This window comes from Microchirus variegatus (genome assembly GCF_963457635.1).
Source record: "Microchirus variegatus genome assembly, chromosome: 19".
Classification (NCBI taxonomy): domain Eukaryota; kingdom Metazoa; phylum Chordata; class Actinopteri; order Pleuronectiformes; family Soleidae; genus Microchirus; species Microchirus variegatus.
In genome coordinates, this window is record NC_139820.1 from 19,856,066 (window position 1) to 19,878,740 (window position 22,675).

The following is a 22,675-nucleotide window of genomic DNA, read 5'->3' on the forward strand; positions in this document are numbered from 1 at the left end:
TTTTTGAAAAAGAAAATTTGGTCCAAAATTTGACAAAAACGACATACTATACTATGTCGTCCAAAATCGGATTTTTTTTTTCAACCCAAAATGTGACCAACACGTCATACTATACTATGTCGTCGACGTCAATGTCATACTACACTAGTTTGTCCAAAATCTGACCATTTATTTGAAAAAAACTTTTGGTCCAAAATTTGACAAAAACGACATACTATACTATGTCGTCCAAGATCGGAATTTTTTTTTTTTTATTAGTTTTTTAGCCCAAAATGTGACCAACACGTCATACTATACTATGTCGTCGACCTCAATGTCATACTACACTATTTCGTCCAAAATCTGACCATTTCTTTGAAAAAAACTCTTGGTCCAAAATTTGACAAAAACGACATACTATACTATGTCGTCCAAAATCAGAATTTTTTTTTTTTATTAGTTTTTTAGCCCAAAATGTGACCAACACGTCATACTATACTATGTCGTCGACCTCAATGTCATACTACACTATTTCGTCCAAAATCTGACCATTCATTTGGAAAAAACTTTTGGTCCAAAATTTGACAAAAACGACATACTATACTATGTCGTCCAAGATCGGAATTTTTTTTTTTCTTTCTTTTTTTTAGCCCAAAACGTGACCAAAACGTCATACTATACTATGTCGTCAACCTCAATGTCATTCTATACTATTTCGTCCGAAATCTGACCATTTTTTTGAAGAAGAAAATTTGGTCCAAAATTTGACAAAAACGACATACTATACTATGTCGTCCAAAATCTGAATTTTTTTTTTTTTATTTGTTTTTTAGCCCAAAATGTGACCAAAACGTCATACTATACTATGTCGTCGACCTCAATGTCATACTACACTATTTCATTCAAAATCTGACCATTTTTTTGAAAAAAACTTTTGGTCCAAAATTTGACAAAAACGACATACTATACTATGTCGTCCAAAATCTGAATTTTTTTTTTTTTATTTGTTTTTTAGCCCAAAATGTGACCAACACGTCATACTATACTATGTCGTCGACCTCAATGTCATACTACACTATTTCGTCCAAAATCTGACCATTTTTTTGAAAAAGAAAATTTGGTCCAAAATTTGACAAAAACGACATACTATACTATGTCGTCCAAAATCTGAATTTTTTTTTTTTATTTGTTTTTTAGCCCAAAATGTGACCAACACGTCATACTATACTATGTCGTCGACGTCAATGTCATACTACACTATTTTGTCCAAAATCTGACCATTTTTTTGAAAAAGAAAATTTGGTCCAAAATTTGACAAAAACGACATACTATACTATGTCGTCCAAAATCGGATTTTTTTTTTCAACCCAAAATGTGACCAACACGTCATACTATACTATGTCGTCGACGTCAATGTCATACTACACTAGTTTGTCCAAAATCTGACCATTTATTTGAAAAAAACTTTTGGTCCAAAATTTGACAAAAACGACATACTATACTATGTCGTCCAAGATCGGAATTTTTTTTTTTTTATTAGTTTTTTAGCCCAAAATGTGACCAACACGTCATACTATACTATGTCGTCGACCTCAATGTCATACTACACTATTTCGTCCAAAATCTGACCATTTCTTTGAAAAAAACTCTTGGTCCAAAATTTGACAAAAACGACATACTATACTATGTCGTCCAAAATCAGAATTTTTTTTTTTTATTAGTTTTTTAGCCCAAAATGTGACCAACACGTCATACTATACTATGTCGTCGACCTCAATGTCATACTACACTATTTCGTCCAAAATCTGACCATTCATTTGGAAAAAACTTTTGGTCCAAAATTTGACAAAAACGACATACTATACTATGTCGTCCAAGATCGGAATTTTTTTTTTTCTTTCTTTTTTTTAGCCCAAAACGTGACCAAAACGTCATACTATACTATGTCGTCAACCTCAATGTCATTCTACACTATTTCGTCCGAAATCTGACCATTTTTTTGAAGAAGAAAATTTGGTCCAAAATTTGACAAAAACGACATACTATACTATGTCGTCCAAAATCTGAATTTTTTTTTTTTTATTTGTTTTTTAGCCCAAAATGTGACCAAAACGTCATACTATACTATGTCGTCGACCTCAATGTCATACTACACTATTTCATTCAAAATCTGACCATTTTTTTGAAAAAAACTTTTGGTCCAAAATTTGACAAAAACGACATACTATACTATGTCGTCCAAGATCGGAATTTTTTTTTATTTCATTTTTTTTTAGCCCAAAACGTGACCAAAACGTCATACTATACTATGTCGTCAACCACAATGTCATTCTACACTATTTCGTCCAAAATCTGACCATTTTTTTGAAAAAGAAAATTTGGTCCAAAATTTGACAAAAACGACATACTATACTATGTCGTCCAAAATCGGAAAACATTAAAAAAAAGATTTTTTTTAGCCCAAAATGTGACCAAAATATCATACTATTCTATGTCGTCGACCTCAATATCATACTACACTATTTCGTCCAAAATCTGACCATTTCTTTGAAAAAAACTCTTGGTCCAAAATTTAACAAAAACGACATACTATACTATGTCGTCCAAAATCGGAAAACATTAAAAAAAAGATTTTTTTTAGCCCAAAATGTGACCAAAATATCATACTATACTATGTCGTCGACCTCAATGTCATACTACACTATTTCGTCCAAAATCTGACCATTTTTTTTGAAAAAGAAAATTTGGTCCAAAATTTGACAAAAACGACATACTATGTCGTCCAAAATCTGATTTTTTTTTTTTTTTATTTGTTTTTAAGCCCAAAATGTGACCAACACGTCATACTATACTATGTCGTCGACCTCAATGTCATACTACACTATTTCGTCCAAAATCTGACCATTTTTTTGAAAAAAACTTTTGGTCCAAAATTTGACAAAAATGACATACTATACTATGTCGTCCAAAATTGGAAAACATTAAAAAAAAAGATTTTTTAGCCCAAAATGTGACCAAAACGTCGTACTATACTATGTCATCAACCTCAATGTCATTCTACACTATTTCGTCCAAAATCTGACCATTTTTTTGAAAAAGAAAATTTGGTCCAAAATTTGACAAAAACGACATACTATACTATGTCGTCCAAAATCTGAATTTTTTTTTTTTATTTTTTTTTTAGCCCAAAATGTGACCAACACGTCATACTATACTATGTCGTCGACCTCAATGTCATACTACACTATTTCGTCCAAAATCTGACCATTTTTTTGAAAAAGAAAATTTGGTCCAAAATTTGACAAAAACGACATACTATACTATGTCGTCCAAAATCTGAATTTTTTTTTTTTATTTGTTTTTTAGCCCAAAATGTGACCAACACGTCATACTATACTATGTCGTCGACGTCAATGTCATACTACACTATTTTGTCCAAAATCTGACAATTTTTTTGAAAAAGAAAATTTGGTCCAAAATTTGACAAAAACGACATACTATACTATGTCGTCCAAAATCGGATTTTTTTTTTTTAACCCAAAATGTGACCAACACGTCATACTATACTATGTCGTCGACGTCAGTGTCATACTACACTAGTTTGTCCAAAATCTGACCATTTATTTGAAAAAAACTTTTGGTCCAAAATTTGACAAAAACGACATACTATACTATGTCGTCCAAGATCGGAATTTTTTTTTTTTAATTAGTTTTTTAGCCCAAAATGTGACCAACACGTCATACTATACTATGTCGTCGACCTCAATGTCATACTACACTATTTCGTCCAAAATCTGACCATTTCTTTGAAAAAAACTCTTGGTCCAAAATTTGACAAAAACGACATACTATACTATGTCGTCGACCTCAATGTCATACTACACTATTTCGTCCAAAATCTGACCATTTATTTGGAAAAAACTTTTGGTCCGAAATTTAACAAAAACAACATACTATACTATGTCGTCCAAGATCGGAATTTTTTTTTTTTTTTTTTTTTTTTTTGCCCAAAATGTGACCAAAACGTTGTACTATACTATGTCGTCAACCTCAATGTCAATCTACACTATTTCGTCCAAAATCTGACCATTTTCAAAGAAAAATGTTTTAGCCCAAAATGTGACCAAAAAGGACATACTATGTATAAAGAGGAAGAGTGTTGTTGGTGGTGAAAAGGTGGAGCTGTGAAACACACAGGAAATGTTCAGGTGTTTTCCAAGCACATGTCATGCATGTTTGTGCATTATTCTGCAGTCTATAATCTCCTTATCTGACTCAGAGTCCACACAAACACACACATCTGTCCCTGTGAGACCATAACAGTGTTTACTAAGTTTCTATGATATCATTCTGAATATCAGGTGAATGACAGTGAATCAACAGAAGCTCGGTCACATGACATGGACTCCATTGTTGTGTATGATGTTGTGTACGTGCAGTGTTGTTGTTGTTGTTGTTGTTGCTGTTGTTGTTGTTGTTGTTGTTGTGCACACAGTTAATGGTTAGATTTCCATTAGTCTAGACAGGATTCAGTCACCTTCATTTTCACCCGTCCTCAGGCCATACACTAACAATGACTGTATCCCTGACCAGTGTGTGTGTGTGTGTGTGCGTGCGTGCGTGCGTGCGTGTGTGGAAAATCACCTTTTTTGTGGGGACATTTTTCATTGTGGGGACATTATGCCCGGTCCCGAACATGGTCCCCACAATGCAATGTGGTGAAGACATGTAGCTGTGTGTGTGCGTGCGTGTGTGCGCTCTTGTGTGCGCTCTTGTCTTTCTATGCTTGAGTGGACCAACCCCTGGAAAATCATCTTTTCTGTGGGGACATTTTTCCTTGTGGGGACATTATGCCCGGTCCCGAACATGGTCCCCACAATGTGGCGAAGACATGTAGTTGTGTGTGTGTACGCTCTTGTCTACCTATGCTTGAGTGAACCAACACCTGGAAAATCACCTTTTCTGTGGGGACATTTTTCCTTGTGGGGACATTATAATAATAACAATTATGCCCGGTCCCGAACCTGTTCCCCACTATATGGTAAAGACATGTAGCTGTGTGTGTGCACTCTTGTCTTTCTATGCTTGTGTGGACCAACCCCTGGAAAATAACCTTTTCTGTGGGGACATGTTTCCTTGTGGGGACATTATGCCTGGTCCCGAACATGGTCCCCACAATATGGTATAGCTGTGTGTGTGCATGTGTGTGTGTGCATGTGTGTGTGTGTGTGTGTGTCTGGGCAATCTCACCCAATTGCCCAGTTAAAAATAGCGATACAGTTAGTTTATGGTTATGTAGACAAAACGTACTTATGAGAATATGTGTGTGTGTGTGTGTGTGTGTGTGTGTGTGTGTGTGTGTGTGTGTGTGTGTGTGTGTGTGTGTAAGAGAGAGAGAGAGAATGTAAAATGTGTGTGAGTGTTAATCTCCTCAATATTGCCTCCATGAAATTGACATTTGACAGTAATTGTGTAGCGACAGTGATGCGCTCCGTCCTGCGCTCTGATTGGACGAGGATGTTACACCGGTGCGCTCTCTGACCGGTCACACTTACCGCTGCTTAACGGCACAAATACAGCAGCAAAACTAATCCCCACAATCTTCACCCAGGAAGGAGAATGGAGAGAGGAAGAGGAAGGATGGATTTGGATTTTCTGAAAACGCAAAAGACGGGAACAAAGTTGGACAGAGACAAGAAGTGAATAAAGAATAAAGATATTATAGAAAAGTCAACATGGCTGTTGTGTTTGGTATTTGTGTTTTTCAGAAAGTTCCTCATTTTCAGAGGCTTCTTCTCATTTTGGTCGTAGAGAAAGGAGAACACACACGTGAAGTCATGGTTTTCATTAAAGCACCAGTACGTCAGACCACAAACAGTAACTTTATGTATGCATTGTGGAAATGACATAACCCATAATGCAACAGGGGAAGTTCGAGTATCCTGAACTCAGAGATTAAAGCTAATATTTGTTTCCTGACTTACATTTCACCATCATGTTTTCTTTATTTCAAATCTGACTTTAAATTTTTGTTTTACTAATATAATATTTACTTGAATAAATTGATAACTTAACCCTTTAACACCTGAACCTCAAAATGTTTGCTTATTTTAACCATAAAAGGGCCAGAAGAAGAACATTTTCCAGAATAACGTTCAATATCTGGTAGTTATTCACAAGTTACTGCATGTTAAAATACTGTTTTAACAATTTAAAATGAAGAAAAACAGTTTTATTATTTAAAAAAAAACACTGTAGTTTTAAACAGTATAAAACATATTTACAATAAAATAAAATCAAAAATGTAAACTATGTACAGGTGTTTTTCCAGCTCTCTCCTCTCTGGTGACGGTGATGCTCGTTCTCCAGCTTCCTGCAACAGCACGAGTGAAATTACCATAATAACCACATGTTGGCATGGCCTTATTTCTCTTACTCTTATTATTAACGCTTCCTTTAATGTCACCACACTGCAGAATAATATCATAAAAAATATCATATCTTCTTTGCTGAATAACCAGATATTTACGTTTAAAAAAGGCTTCATGTGTATTAAAGCCCGTCCTCTGTGTCTGGTGTTTCCTTCCACCTCTAAGCTCCTTGAATAGCACCTACAGCCATTCCACCACTGATTAAACCTAATAATTAGCCGTGTGTGTGTGTGTGATTTTTATCATAGTTTTTGAGGACATCCTCTTCTTCTCCAATCATCAGCCTGCTCCCTGTGGGCAGACGCTAATTAAAATCAATAGTCTCCTCAGTCTGACACTGAAGGTTCAGCCACCACAGACCACATCGCTGCTTCGTGTGCAGGGAAATCTTTTGCAGAGAAGAGAATTCAGGGAAACATGTCGTTAAATGCAGCAGGTGCCCATGAAACACCAGTGCTGTTTGCACTTTAGAGCCAAACCTGTGAGTGTCAGCGTTAATGAAGTGATGCTGAAGTCTTTGTTAGTGAGTCTCAGGCAGTGAAGGAGGCTGAGGGGAGGCAGCATAAAGGAAGGTGGAGAAGGTCACAGGGTTGACCTGCAGATGTGCTCCAAGATAAACACAAACAAAGCCTTTTGTAAACACACAACAGACAACACTAGTGAGTTCATCACTATAGAGCTGCTAACAACGCACAGTGAACTCTGTGGAGTCTGAATAATGGAGTTAACTACATTAACGACTACTTCACCTGCATCTACACTGACAACTGAATGGTCGATTGCTGCCCATATATATATATATATATATATTTATATATGTGTGTGTGTGTGTTGGTCTGATACTTCAAAATCACTGGATACAAATACCAAATCCGACACAAACCAAAAGTCCTATATATCACATGCCAGGTTATACGTAGAGTATATATATGTATATATATATATATACATATATATATTATCACCTTAACTGAAAATCTAGTGGGTCTTTTCAGGCGCTTTTGACTTTTAAAGAAAAACAGTGTAGGATTTACTCTCTGGCTCCCCCCACAGTTTGTAAATGGTATTGTTTGTTTGAGTTGTTGTACGGTAAGATAATGTGCATTTGTTGACTTTTTAATGTACAAACAGACATGTCTGCAGACCAGGTTCAGTAGCATTTTATACAAATATGATTACATTATTTTATTATTTTTAAAAACAACATAGTTTTCACCTAAAGATTAATTAAATTTCACTGGCTATTTCCACATTTATCATTAACTTATTATTCAATAAATCAATTATTTATTTCCAAAATACATATTCATTTATTGAACTGACACATAAAACCAGGGCCGGCACAAGACAAAAGCGAACTAAGCCGCTGCTTAGGGCCCCGTGACCACTAGAGGGCCCCCAAGAGCAATTAACTAAAAAAAAAAAATTTTAAAGTTTGGATTGCCGTAGTTTATTTAGAATTTTTCTTCCCATTTTTACCAAAGCTTTTTCACAGTGTTTACATAGTTGTCAGATGTGATTATTTAACTTTAGATTTTATTTATATTTATGCCCTGCATAAAACACAATTCGGCTCCTGCACAGAAGTTCCAAAGTACTAATGCGGGCGATGCAGACCTGCTCAGGCTGTGACTGATTTAGCATCAAAATAAACATGGCGACAGTATTTGAAGGTTGAAATCCTACATTGCGTCGCTTTAACTTGACATCTAGGCTCCTGCTATAACACACCAGAGCCCACTTCACATGGATCTGCACCAATAAACCAATAAAAGTCACTCATAGAATAAATACATTTTCTGTCCAACATCTTCCACTGCAGACATCGACTGATGATTCTTAAAATGTATAATCGTGCCTAACGTTATGTCTCCAGGCGTCATGTTCTCAGCATCATCACACTGGGCCGCCTGGTTTCACAAGTGCAGCACATTAGCTCTACATGCTACAAGTATAACACTGATAAGAACATCACTGTGATGGAAAACAGCCCAGAACTGTATTTCTGCCATGACCATGTCCAATTATAATGTAATGAACACTGTCAGTCATAACACTGGCATCACTATTACCATGAGGTCAACAAGTAAACAGTTAAGAAGTAAGTGGAACAGCAGGAATAATAATAACGCCTGTGTGTGTGTGTGTGTGTGTTGGCCTCCTGCACTGTGTATGTATGGCTGATGTGTTAATAGCAGGATGGGTGTAGGTGATAGCAGTGTAACAGTGTTTAGTCCCATCCCACATATTAGCAGCTGCTTTCTATCCATCCATCACACACAGAGACAGTGTGGCTGAAACACACCGTCAAAGAGACGCATTTATCAAAGCCTCTGAAGATGGCAACACACACACACACACACACACACACACACACCCTCTCTCTCTAATAGTGTTGTGGTTGACAGAGTTGTATGTGATGAATTGTATGTCTCTTCCAGACTTCTCAAAGTTAATTTTCTAAAGACTGCTGCCCATTGGAGAGGAGAGGAGATGATAGGAGACTGGTCAGTGTGTGTGTGTGTGTGTGTGTGTGTGTGTGTGTGTGTGTGTGTGTGTGTGTGTGTGTGTGTGTGTGTGTGTGTGTGTGTGTGTGTGTGTGTGTGTGATGAGATGTCACTATCGTTCTATCTGCAGGCTTTGTCCAGCTCCAGTGGCCGCTCAGACAAACACTTTACTCTTTTTACTCATCCACACCATTCTACACCACCATCACCACAGGACTTAAAGTGAGTCTTTACTGGAGGCCGATGGCAGCTGTGGAACCGGGTTCACTGTGACAACAGTCCAGAGATGGACAAGAAGTCGTGTATTTTTACATCAAGTACTAGAAGAAAACACAGTGTCAACCAGAGAGAGACTTTACCTCCTCAGGCAGTTGTAGAAATGTTAGTCTCACCCTCCATCAAGAAGACCTGGGTTAGGGATTGTGTCTAAGGATAGTGTCTAAGGGTAGTGTCTAATGATGGTGTCTAAGGATAGTGTCTAAGGATAGTGTCTAATGATGGTGTCTAAGGATAGTGTCTAAGGATAGTATCTGAGGATAATGTCTAAGGATAGTGTCTAAGGGTAGTGTCTAAGGATAGTGTCTAATGATGGTGTCTAAGGATAGTGTCTAAGGATAGTATCTGAGGATAATGTCTAAGGGTAGTGTCTGAGGATAATGTCTAATGATGGTGCCTAAGGATAGTGTCTAAGGATGGTGTTCAAGAATAGTGTCTAATGATGGTGTCTAAGGGTAGTGTCTAAGGATAGTGTCTAAGGATAGTATCTGAGGATAATGTCTAAAGGTAATGTCCAAGGATAGTGTCTAAGGATAGTGTCTGAGGATGATGTCTAAGGAAAGCGTCCAAGGATAATGTCTAAGGATAGTGTCTAAGGGTAGCGTCTAAAGATAGTGTCTGAGGATGATGTCTAAGGGTGGTGTCTGAGGATGATGTCTAAGGGTAGTGTCTAAAGATAGTGTCTAAGGGTAGTGTCTGAGGATGATGTCTAAGGGTAGTGTCTAAAGATAGTGTTTAAGGATAGTGTCCGAGGATAATGTCTAAGGATTGTGTCTAAGGGTAGTGTCTAAGGATAGTGTCTAAGGATGGTGTCTAAGGATAGTGTCTAAGGATAGTGTCTAAGGATGGTGTCTAAGGATAGTGTCTAAGGATAGAAGACAAAGCCCAGAGAAATTCATGATAAAACAGTGTCTTTAAAAACTATTTATTTTTTACAGAGTAGGAAATAAATGATTCTAAAGTTTGACAACAAGGACGACCAATGTAACTAAGACAGAACTCTCTCTCCAGTGTGTGTGTGTGTGTGTGTGTGTGTGTGTGTGTGTGTGTGTGTGTGTGTGTGTGTGTTGTGACAAAGTGCTGCCATTATTCCCCGCTGACAAAAACCTCTCTGAGGGCAAATTCTAGAAATGATTTGAACAATGGCGCACGCCAAATGTCAACATTCACTAATTATGTTTATGCTAATTGTTAATTAGCCTCTAAATGGGATGATCTTCATTAACAAAAGCTTTGCTTTGGTTCTGCTGCCGACGACGCTGCCATAAAGGAGAAGTAATCGCTGCACAGTGCTTGATGAACATGGATTTATTGGGCATTTTAACTGCAGTGCTTGTCCTTTAATTCTATGATAGATAGAATGAACGAATGAAGCAGAAAACACACAGAGAGAGAGAGAGAGAGAGAGAGAGAGAGAGAGAGAGAGAGAGAGAGAGAGAGAGAGAGAGAGAGAAAGTGTGTTTACTTGTATTCGTTACCTCTTCAGGACTTTTTCTGGCAGAAACACTGACCTTGTCAGGACCAGCAGTCCTCATAGAGTTTGACCAACCTGGATATGACATCACGTCACATGACTTTTGAGGATGATTGCAGGGAGTGAAACTGTCAAAGTAAACAAACAAAGAAAAGAACATAGTTTAGAGGTTTAATAGGTTAGGGTTATAAAAAAAATTAAAAAATTGTATTTAATTAAAGTGTTGGAAAGTTGTATACGAGTTAAATACTTTTTTTAAAATTTTAAGTTTGGTGACTCCTAGTGGTAGAAGCGAAGCAGACACAGCTGAGAACCATAAACATTCTTCAGCCACTTGTGTTCAAATGCTCCCCTGGGTGTCTTCATACACTATTTGTGTGTGTGTCACTTCAGTGTGTGTGTGTGTGTGTGTGTGTGTTGATAGACCCAAGGCTTGTAATAGAAAAGTGTGTGTGTGTGTGTGTGTGTGATGGTGTTGTGAGGTCATAAACAGCAGAGTGGATACATTGTGTTGTGCAGATAAAAGATTCCAGTGGACAGATCAATAGGCCATATCAGCCTGCTGTTAAATTACTGATAACACTATTTGCTTTATTTGCTTTTTTTTTTTTTTTCTGCTGCTGCTGCTGCTGCACACATGCCACATTTCTCTGCCTGGAGCTCTGATGTTATTCTTGACAGCTGTGTGTGTGTGTGTGTGTGTGTGTGTGTGTGTGCGTCCTCACAGGGACAATAAAATGACTATTACAACACATAGAAAAGTGACAGAGTCCTCAGAAGCTTCATTTCCCATTAAACGCACAAAAAATCTAGATAGCAATTGAAAATCATAACAGCTGACTTCCACATTTCTTAAATTGAGTGTCATCACAGTCTTGGAGTCATTTTTTTCCACAATATTTAATTATAAAATAATAATTTAATTTAATTATTGCATCATTGCTAGCCACTATAGCACCATGCGCCCATTGGCAAACCACGGTCCTATAAATGAGGTAAGACGCAGTGATTCATGCAGCAGATTTATCACCTGACCTCCAGCAGATCAATGTGTTGCAGTGTTATTCTAACATTATTACAAGTGATCTAGAAACATACAGGTTATAACAGCACAAACGTGGCGTATAGTTATCCCAACATATTTGTGTAGTCGTTCGGGGTGGAAATGATTGACCTAAGTGATGAATCCGACACTTTAACGTCCTGGTACACAGAGTGTTTGTGGGTTATTTAGTTCCTTATTCAGTCTGTGACAATAGCGATGGCTATCACTTTAATTCAGTGGCTTTAGGGAAAGTGATATGTCTCGTTTTGGTCCATTCCTAAACAGGAGAGTGTGTTTTATTTGGTCTCACTGGGTTTACACTCTCAGTCACCTCAGACGTTTGCTTCAATAACCACACACACTTCTCAAATCCTGGGTCATAGGTCACAGAGATGAAGGTAAAAGCGTTCACAGTGATGTTCACCACACTCACAGCACTGTTCAAACTTAGCATGGAGCTGCTGCAGCTTGTTATGTGATAATAAGACTTAATTATCCAGGACTGCGGCTCCTCAGAGTGGAACATCATCTCCTAATTATGAAGAGTGGAGTGTGTCCTCCGCTGTGATTGGTTATGACAGAAACAAGATAACTGGTGACAGCAGACAAGAACATGGACCTTAGTGATGTTTTATGTCAAAACAGTTGGCCATACATTTATACATGCTCATTACTGTGTGGCTCGTACAGAACATGTGGGCAATCAATGGTCTCTTTGGGCCGGACTGGGCCCCATGAGCGTAGGTCTGGCCACTTAGGCAGGACCCAGTGACATTTTGGTTTGGGAGACCTTACCAGTCCATACTGTGTTTACCAGTCCATACTATGTTTACCAGTCTATAATATTTTTACCAGTCCATACTATGTTTACCAGTCTATACTATGTTTACCAGTCCATACTATGTTTACCAGTCCAAACCATGTTTACCAGTCCATACTATGTTTACCAGTCCACACTATGTTTACCAGTCCATACTATGTTTACCAGTCTATAATATTTTTACCAGTCCATCATATTTTTACCAGTCCATACTATGTTTACCAGTCTATACTATGTTTACCAGTCCATACTATGTTTACCAGTCCAAACCATGTTTACCAGTCCATACTATGTTTACCGGTCCATACCATGTTTACCAGTCCATACTATGTTTACCAGTCTATACTATGTTTACCAGTCCATACTATGTTTACCAGTCCAAACCATGTTTACCAGTCCATACTATGTTTACCGGTCCATACCATGTTTACCAGTCCATACTATGTTTACCAGTCTATACTATGTTTACCAGTCCACACTATGTTTACCAGTCCACACTATGTTTACCAGTCCATACTATGTTTACCAGTCCATACCATGTTTACAAGTCCATACCATGTTTACCAGTCTATACTGTTTACCAGTCTATACTATGTTTGAAGCGTTCAACTATTTGTAACATTAACCCTAAACCCTGAACATGTACATGTGTCTCCCTCATGTTAGCTCACACTTGATTATACTTCTATTCTTCTACAGAAGATTTCCCTCTCTATGTCCTTATAAATGTGTGTGTGTGTGTGTGTGTGTGTGTGTGTGTGTGTGTGTGTGTGTGTGTGTGTGTGTGTGTGTGTGTGTGTGTGTGTGTGTGTGTGTGTGTGTGTGTGTGTGTGTGTGTGTGTGTGTGTGTGTGTGTGTGTGTGTGTGTGTGTGTGTACATGTGTCTCGTCCCAGCAGTAAAGTGTATTTTATTGGAGTTAACACTAAGGTCAAATAAAGCAGATTTATTTCTGCGGATTACTAGCACTCTGCTGGACAGTCCATAAAACAGAAACCAATCACTGACACACACACACACACACACACACACACACACACACTGAAGGACTGTGCAGCAGAGATATCATTGCTACTGAGAGAATAAAGTGTTATGTTTAACCGTTTTAGCCCTGAAGACCCTTTTACAGCTGGACATCACCTGTGATCACCTGTGATCACCTGACCATAACACACACACACACACACACACACACACACACACACACACTGTCCCCTGCTCTATGACTGTTAGGTTTCCAAATGTGTGAGAGAGATTAGTTTAAACATTTCAAATCAAAAGAACAAATACATGGAAACCACTCACTCTCCCACGCCAAAGTCCCAAAGCTAACTGGGAATTAAAAATATATTTTATAACCACTAGGGGGCGACTCAGGGGGGGGAATGAGCTTCTACTTCTTCCTTGATTAATAACATCTGTCAATCATCTCAACAATATCAACTCAAAAATAAAGGACAGCAAATCATAGGAGTGGACATCAGTGTGATTGACAGCTGGTGTCGGCCAATAGGAGCCTGGTCACAGGTCTGTGAACTGAGAGCAAAACAGTTCACATTCTTATGTGTGACTTTAGAGACCACATATAGTGCATTGGTCTCAGACACTCAGATATATATACGTATACATATATATATATTTATATATATATATATATAAATATATACGATACAAAAGCAGTATATATATATATATATGATACAAACGCAGGATACCATACGAATGCAGTATATATATGATACAAACACAGTATAAATGATACAAACGCAGTATATAGGATACAAACACAGTATAAATGATACAAACACAGTATATATGATACATACACAGTATACGATACAAACACAGTATAAATGATACAAACACTGTGTATATGATACAATCACAGTATATGATACAAACACAGTATACGGTACATTCACTGTATATACGATACAAACGCAGTATACGATACATTCACATATGATACAAACGCAGTATACGATACATTCACTGTATATATGATACAAACACAGTATATATGATACATTCACTGTACATTTAGTTGTGTTTTGGGGATAAGAGTGAATGAAAAGTGTTGTAAATGAAGTGAATAAAATGTAAATGATAAATCAGATAAGACTCTCTCCCACACACACACACACACACACACACAGACACACACACACACACACACACACACACACACACACACACACACACAGACTCACACACACAGACAGTAGAGTTTAATGATTCCAGATGAGCTGAGTGCTCTGCCTGACAACTGAAATGAACAGGAATCAATAGTGAGAGCGTCTGTCTGCAGCAGATAACACACACACACACACTCACACACACACAGTGTTGACTATTAAAGACGACAGCTTGAGATATTACACTATTAGTTATGCTATTTTTAATCAGCTATCATATTTAATTAATTCTCTGGGTCAGATGATATCTGAGTGTCTAACGTGTGTGTGTGTGTGTGTGTGTGTGTGTGTGTGTGTGTGTGTGTGTGTGTGTGTGTGTGTGTGTGTGTGTGTGTGTGTGTGTGTGTGTGTGTGTGTGTGTGTGTGTGTGTGTGTGTGTGTGTGTCAGTGTGTGTGTGTGTGTGTGGGGGGGGGGGGGGTGTGTGCGTGTGTGTGTGTGTAAAAATGTAGACTCTTGAAAAGATGCAAAAATTGCAAATGGCTGACGTTTAATATGAGTAAATAAATGTCTATTTCTAGTCAAAGATAAACTGGGACGGCCTTCAGAAAACATTATTATATTTGAAGTGATATTAGATTTAATCTGCCGATGAGAATTCATGTAACATCTGATTGTTCTGCTCAGTAATGATTGTAATTGAATTCAGATTATTGTACAGGAAGTAGTAGCCTTATAAGGTCTGAATGTTTTAATAGTGCTTTTATAAGTATAATGAGCTCAGGGTTTAGTGGTTTAGAGTGGTTTAAATTTGATTTTCTCTAATTATATGCAAATTACACATGTTTATATTTGACCAAAATAATGATATTAAAATATGTCCAGTATAATATTATTATGAATCAGGTGCTCCATGCATGGTAGATGTTGCAGTCACCAGATTAAAGTTAACACTATTTAATCCTCACGATAATCTGTGTTAAATTGACACATTTACTGTGTGGAATATCAATAACTGGATGAATTACACTGGAGATTGAAATATACAAATAGTTCAGTGGAGAATTGGCGACAGTGAAAACGTGGAGTGTATCAGAGGTGAGACGTGGAAGTGAGACGGCTTTTTAATGAACGTCCAGAGCAGAGCAGCTAATGCTAATGATAGTAATTATGATTCATTACTGTGTGAGATTAATTTAATAAAGAGGAGGCTGAGCTGAGCTCGTTAACCTTCATTAGAATAATTACACACACACACACACACACAGACACACACGCTGGTGTGTGGGAGAGGCTTCTTACAGTGTGCTGGCACACACTGTGGGAACTGTGTGTGTGTGTGTGTGTGTGTGTGTGTGTGTGTGTGTGTGTGTGTGTGTGTGTGTGTGTGTGTGTGTGTGTGTGTGTGTGTGTGTGTGTGTGTGTGTGAGTGCAATAACAACATGAAAAGGCGGCTAAGTGAGGACATTTTGCTGATCCTCACATTAAATTAGTTATTAATGAGTCAGAAAACCCCCTACACACACACACACACACACACACACACACTGACCAATACTGCACTTCATTTTACATTATGATGAGTTTCTTTTATATTTATTAGTGTGATTATTATATAAAAGTATCTCTTATTATTATGATTATTATGATTATTATTATTATGATTATTATTATTATTATTTGGAGGAAAGTGTGTGTAATTCTGCTGATTTGTGTGTTTTGTGTGTGTGCGTGCGTGCGTGTGTGTGGGGGGGTGTGTGTGTGCGTGCGTGTGTGTGTGGGGGTGTGTGTGTGTGTGTGTGTGTGTGTCAGCCTCAGTCCTGCAGAGAAAACACTGATATGATCACACAGTGTGTGTGTGTGTGTGTGTGTGTGTGTGTGTGTGTGTGCGCGTGCGTGCGCGTGTGCTTCTTTAAATGCTAATATTTCCCAAGGTGACTAAGCTGCTGCGATATAAAGTGAACACATTGACTGTTTTATTTTTGTATTATTTAAATAAAGCCATAAAGCCTCGCGGCGGAAGCAGGAAGTAGATCAAACGGCTCGTAATGGCTTCAGCTCTCTGATTGGCCAATCATGTCTCATTATTTCAGCCATTATTTTGCTCAACTTTTAATTTCGTCGCCCTAAGGATCATTGAGCAAGGCAATTACATGGAGCTGACCTTGTGTACGGAGGCCGGGGAGGAAAGATGGGCCCATCCTCTCAACATATATATTTATAACATATATAATATATGAAAAGAAAGAGTGTGTCGTCAGAGCCTCATCACTGCTCTCTCTACATCCTCCGCCTCAAAATGAGAGTCCACGGAATATTAAGTTCCCGGCATTAGAATAAACACGTCGCGTGTTAAATCAAAATCCAATTCTGTGGTCTATTATTTTCTGGCATAGTAATGACTGCCAAGGATTAGGAATCAATATTTCACTGCAGCGGGGACATTACCGGCTTTATTCAGGCCGTAATTGAGTTTGGAGGAGGAGGAAGAGGAGGAGGAGGAGGAGGAGGAGAGGAGAGGAGAGGAGGAAAGGAGGAGGAAGAGGAGGAAGAGGAGAGGAGGAGAGGCCGCGTGACCTGGAATCTGCATCCCAGATAAGAGCTGCACGTGCACTCGTGGAAGTCCAGCACCACGCGCACTAACAACTCTGTGTAACATCACAGAGTAACATGTGTGTGTGTCACCTGCACGTGCGCAAACAAAACTCACTTTCTATAAAAAAATAAAAAAATAAAAAAATAAATAAAAAAGACTCCATCCTTGCCTTGATTGTCCTCGCGCTCGGTCGGGCTGGACCGCACCGTTCGTTCGTGTGTAAGTGTGTGTGCGCGCGCGACCCCGAGATAATAGCCTATTAGTGCAAGTGGGATTAATTTGTAGCCAATTACAGCGCGCGGAGTTCAATAGGAATGCATAAATAGGGAGGGACGCGCGCGCGCGCATGCGAGTGTGCACGGGATAGAGAGAAACAAGAAAGGGGGGGGGGGGGTAAAACCAAAAAAGGAGTTGAGAGTGGCACGAGCTAAAGGAGAAAGAGGGGGGGTCACTTAACTATAATGGGTGTGTGTGTGTGGGGGGGTGTGTGTGTGTGTGTGTGTGTGTGTGTGTGTGTGTCCCCGCCTTCAATTCAACTCCCGTCAGGCTTCCCAAAGAGCGCGCGCGCACCCTCCGGTAAGACAGACAGACGGAGCGCGAGGCGGCTGCAGGTCGGGACGTGAGTGTGTGCGCGCGGAGGAAGAAGAAGAAGAAGAAGAAGTGTCTGGGAGTGTGTGTGAGCGTCACCGCGGGACACACACACACACACACACACATGAGGATGGAGAAGGGACAGAGACGGAGACAAGAAGAAGAAGAAAGTTTGACGGGAGCGCGTCCAGCAGCCTGACCCGCTCCAGACCAGCTCCAGACCCGCTTCAGACCCGCTGCAGACCCGCTCCAGACCCACGTGTGTTCACACTGTCACCGATGGAAAAGTTGCGCATCACCTGGATGTTGATCGACATGTTCTCTCTGTAAATCGCTCCAGTCGGAATCTTCTTCTTTCTTCTTCTTCTTTTTCTTTCATTTCGCTCCGCTCCTCCTGCTTTCATCCGGATTCTCAATTTATGGGAGAAGCAGAGTAAAGCGATGAGCCGGGACAGAACGGCACCGGGGCCCGGGGTAGACGGGGTCCAGGCCGTGATAAGCCGGGACAGAGCCGCTGCGGGGCCCGTGGCGGACGCGGTCCTCCAGCCCGTGATGAGCCGGGACAGAGCGATGATCCCGGCGCCGGAGGGCGGGGACGGGGTCCAGACCGTGGTGGGTCCGGACAGCGCGGACATTCTGGACGGAGTCGCGTCCGGAGAGAAGCAGCGGCTCTTCTCCAACTCAGTGGCCGGAGGCAGAGATGTTCAGGCCGGGGAGAACCACTCGGAAGCACCGCCGACCAACCCGGTGTTGGCGCCGCCGCCGCAGGTAGATGCGTGGGTCCGTGACTGTGTTTTTAAGATCAGGTGATAGAGAAAACAGGGAAAAGACGGAAAAGTTAAAGAAAATGTGATTTTAAAGAAAACACTTTTATCGATCATTTTAAACTCTTTTTAAAAATAGAAGAATCACAGCATTTAAAGCGTTAAAGTTGGCTCTGATTGTTACAGTTTAAAGACTTTATGTTTGTTTTAATAATGATGATGATGATGATGATGATGATGATGATGACAGAGAAATGTCTCGCGACCCTGTGGTGATTTACTGAGGCCTTAAAACTGTGACACGAGACAGAAAATGAAGAAACAAACAACAAAAACACACTTTCTCTTCTTTTTCTGATCCAAATCAAACGAATAAAACGAAAATAAATCATAAAACGTTCATTTCTAAATACTTTGGCTACAATAAAAAGTTAAATATTAAACGTAATGTAACACGGCGCAGATTAAATCACCTGTTTATTACACATTTATTTTTATCTCTCTTATCACAAAATGTTAGCGGCTCCTGTCGTCGCGCGCGCCCTCGGATTATGGTCAAACTGGATTATATCGTATGAATTACACGGGATTATTCGCGTCACACACACTCACACACACTGGCCTCGTTAATAAATGAATGATCGTGATCGAGGCCCACGAGCGCAGCGCTGACCGCGCCACCTTTTATCTGCTTATTACACACACACACACACACACGTGCACATGCGCACACACTGACGTGTGACATAAATCGTCAGTAAATAAATGTGTGTGTGTCACTCAGCAGCATCAGAGTCAAACTCTCCGGATTATTCTGGGTGGAAATCATTAATCCACAAACAAGAGCGCGTGCTCTTAAACCTCCATCAAAAACAACACTTTTGTTTCCTCTCGTCTCCCACACACACATACAGAGCACGTGCGTGTGTGTGTGTGGACTTGATCACTGACCGTTACATATTGGATTATGGGAAATGCGCGTGATCGATATTGCTTTTCTAAATAGTGTGTAAACTGTGTTTTATTGTCTCTGATGACGCTGTTTGTTAAACACCACAGTAATTATTATTATTATCATTATTATTGTTATTATTATTATTATTATTGTTATTGTTATTGTTATTGTTATTATTATTATTATTATTATTATTATTATTATTATGATCACAGTCGTGTTGCATCATTACAGTATAAAAACAGTGGCACGTGTTCAAAGTGGATATATGATCATTATTATTTTAACTAATAATTTATCCTAATTTTGTAAATTATTATTATTAATATTACTCTATTATTGCACTGTAATTATTGATGTATATAATGTAATAATAGCGTCAAATATAAACGAATGTATCATAAATGATTAATATATTGATAAAACATATACGACGGATTACACAAATGTTTTATTATCACTTCTACTTCTGAAAAAAATGTTATTAATGCAATTAATTTGTAATATATTATCCCCTTTCATTGTAATTATTGTTGTTAATATAGAATTATATAAAGAGTGCTAGCAAATTTAATATAATAATAGTTATTATAATAATGATGATGATGACACTAATAAACAAAAAAATAAATAAATAATAATAATAATGATAATTAGAGGATAAATTACATTATGGATCAATATTAGGAGGATGATCGAAAGACCGTATTATAATTGTTGTTGCACAGTAATAAAGTAGCAAATATTCTATAAAATATTATATATTATGATATATATTGTAAAAATAAATACAAATATTCTATAAAAAAGTGAATATAGAAATTTATAATAATAATAATAATATGTTATATTATAAGTCAAGGTTAAATAATAATAATAAAAACATAATAAATATGTGAGTGAGTCAGAAATGACAGTGATGATGATGCACGTGCTCCACAGGTCCGCGCGCGCGCGTGTGTGTGTGTGCGTATGAAATCAGTTTGTCATTAACGACGCTGTGTTGTTTGTCAGGGCCCCACCGGGCACCGGACCACCTCCTTCTCTGTGCTCGACATCCTGGACCCCAACAAGTTCACGAGCAACCGGCGGCCGCATCAGCATCAGCATCAGCATCAGCATCAGCAGCACGTGTCTCTCCGCTCTGAGCGCGAGACGTACGGAGCTGAGAACCGGAGAGGAGGCTCGGGGGAGCGCGAGGCCAGTCTGGAGTCCAGTAAAGGCGGCTACGGTGCCGAGGAATACCCGAGCAGTAAGTTTACACACAATCAACCACGATCAAAGCAAGTGCAGGGTCATCAGGGGGTGACCTCTGACCTCTCACCTGCACCAACCACACAAACGTGCCACGAGAGTTTTTATTTGATGTTTGATGTTTAAATATTAACTTGTGACGTGTGTGTTTCGTGGGAATGTGGATGCGCGTGAAAAATAAGAGAGAGGGAGAAGCTGCGCTCGCGTGATCAGTGTTATTGATCTGTGAATATTTGTGTGTGCGCGTGGTGAGATCACGTCTATTCTTTACTTTCTCAGTTTAAACATCTTTATATTTAATTTCTCTTCTTTCTAAAACTGTTTTACTAAACCAGAAACTTTAATATCTGATCGAAATAAAATAAACACAGGAGAATATTTACTTAAAGAGGAATTAAAAAACAAACACATTTAATGTAAAATTAAAAATGTTCCTCACATTTTTTTTCAAAATAAAGGTCTTGTACTTCACAAAAACCACTGTATCACATAATGTACATAACATTTACATCACTGTGTGTGTGTGAATTTGATTTTTTAAATTTTCAAACTATAAAACACTAAAATATGTCAGTAATTTAAATGGGAATAAAATATAAAATACTGTTGTTTTTCTTTGAATTCAAACTTTTGAATTCACTGATGAGAGATGATGATTTAGTTTATTAAGTCACAGTTCATAGTTCAGGAAGGACTTTAGGGATTTTATTTAATAAAGCATTATTAACTTATTATTTCAAGGCTCCCACTTTTAATGATCCAGAATATAACCTAGTTTTCTTAAGTGTATTATGGTCCATTTTAAATGAATATGGTGAAAAGAACAGAAACAGCTGAGGACTCAAAACTCAATTTACACTGGGATTTTAAATATTTACTGTATTTATTTTAAGAGGAAAATACATCTATTTTTTTAAATAATAATAATAATGTATATTTGTACATCATTAAAGTGTGGGAGGGGTCAAAGGTCACAGACGTTTGATCCACATTCACTGATTTTTTGTGCAGTCCTGTTGTTGAGGCTGACACAGCATCGTGTAGTGGTCATTAGAGGAAGTGCAGCTCCACACACGCATACACAGAAGCCTCAGATGAACAAATATAACAACACTGACTGTGTTTGTGTGTTTCTCCAGAAGAAGCCTTCTCGTACAGAAGCCCAGATGAAGAGGACTACCACAGACCGGGGACCCCGGACTCTGAGGCCCCCGACGGGCCCTACAGCAGCGAGGAGAGCAGCTCGGCCTTGACCAGCAACGGTGAGCGAGAGCTGGGCCAGCACGGTCACCAGGACTCGTCCAGAGACACCAAGAGTCCAGGAGGAGCAGGTCAGACCAACGGAGGCCAGGGCGCCAAGCCCAAGAGGAAGCGCTCAGGCTCAGACTCCAAGTCAGGGAAGCCCCGTAGAGCCCGGACTGCCTTCACCTACGAGCAGCTGGTGGCGCTGGAGAACAAGTTCAAGTCCACGCGCTATCTGTCGGTGTGCGAGCGGCTCAACCTGGCGCTGTCGCTCTCCCTCACCGAGACCCAGGTCAAGATCTGGTTCCAGAACCGCCGCACCAAGTGGAAGAAACAGAACCCCGGCGCCGACACGTCCGCCCCCACAGGAGGAGGGGGAGGCCCGGGGGGAGGAGGGGGCGGAGGGGGAGGCCTCGGGGGCCTCAGTCCCCTCAGCCCGTCCCCGCCGGTCAGCGGACACCTGGCCATGCACGCTGGCTACGGCGGTCACCATCACCCCACCAGCAGCCTGGTGCAGCTGCCCTTCCTCACCGCCAGCCACGTCCTGTCCCCGTTCATGCTGGGGACGCAGAGCTACGCCGCGCCGGCCTTCTACAGCACACACCTGTAA

General features: G+C 39.4%; 1 protein-coding gene across 1 annotated transcript; it reads left to right on the forward strand.

The window, feature by feature from the left end:
- Positions 1-18,291: 18,291 nt before the first annotated feature.
- nkx1.2lb (NK1 transcription factor related 2-like,b) lies at positions 18,292-22,675 on the forward strand (the record flags this gene model as incomplete). The annotated part of the gene is made up of 3 exons (XM_083906509.1): positions 18,292-18,618; positions 20,584-20,821; positions 21,963-22,675. The coding sequence occupies 3 exons, from the start codon at positions 18,292-18,294 to the stop codon at positions 22,673-22,675; spliced, it is 1,278 nt and encodes a 425-aa protein (XP_083762635.1).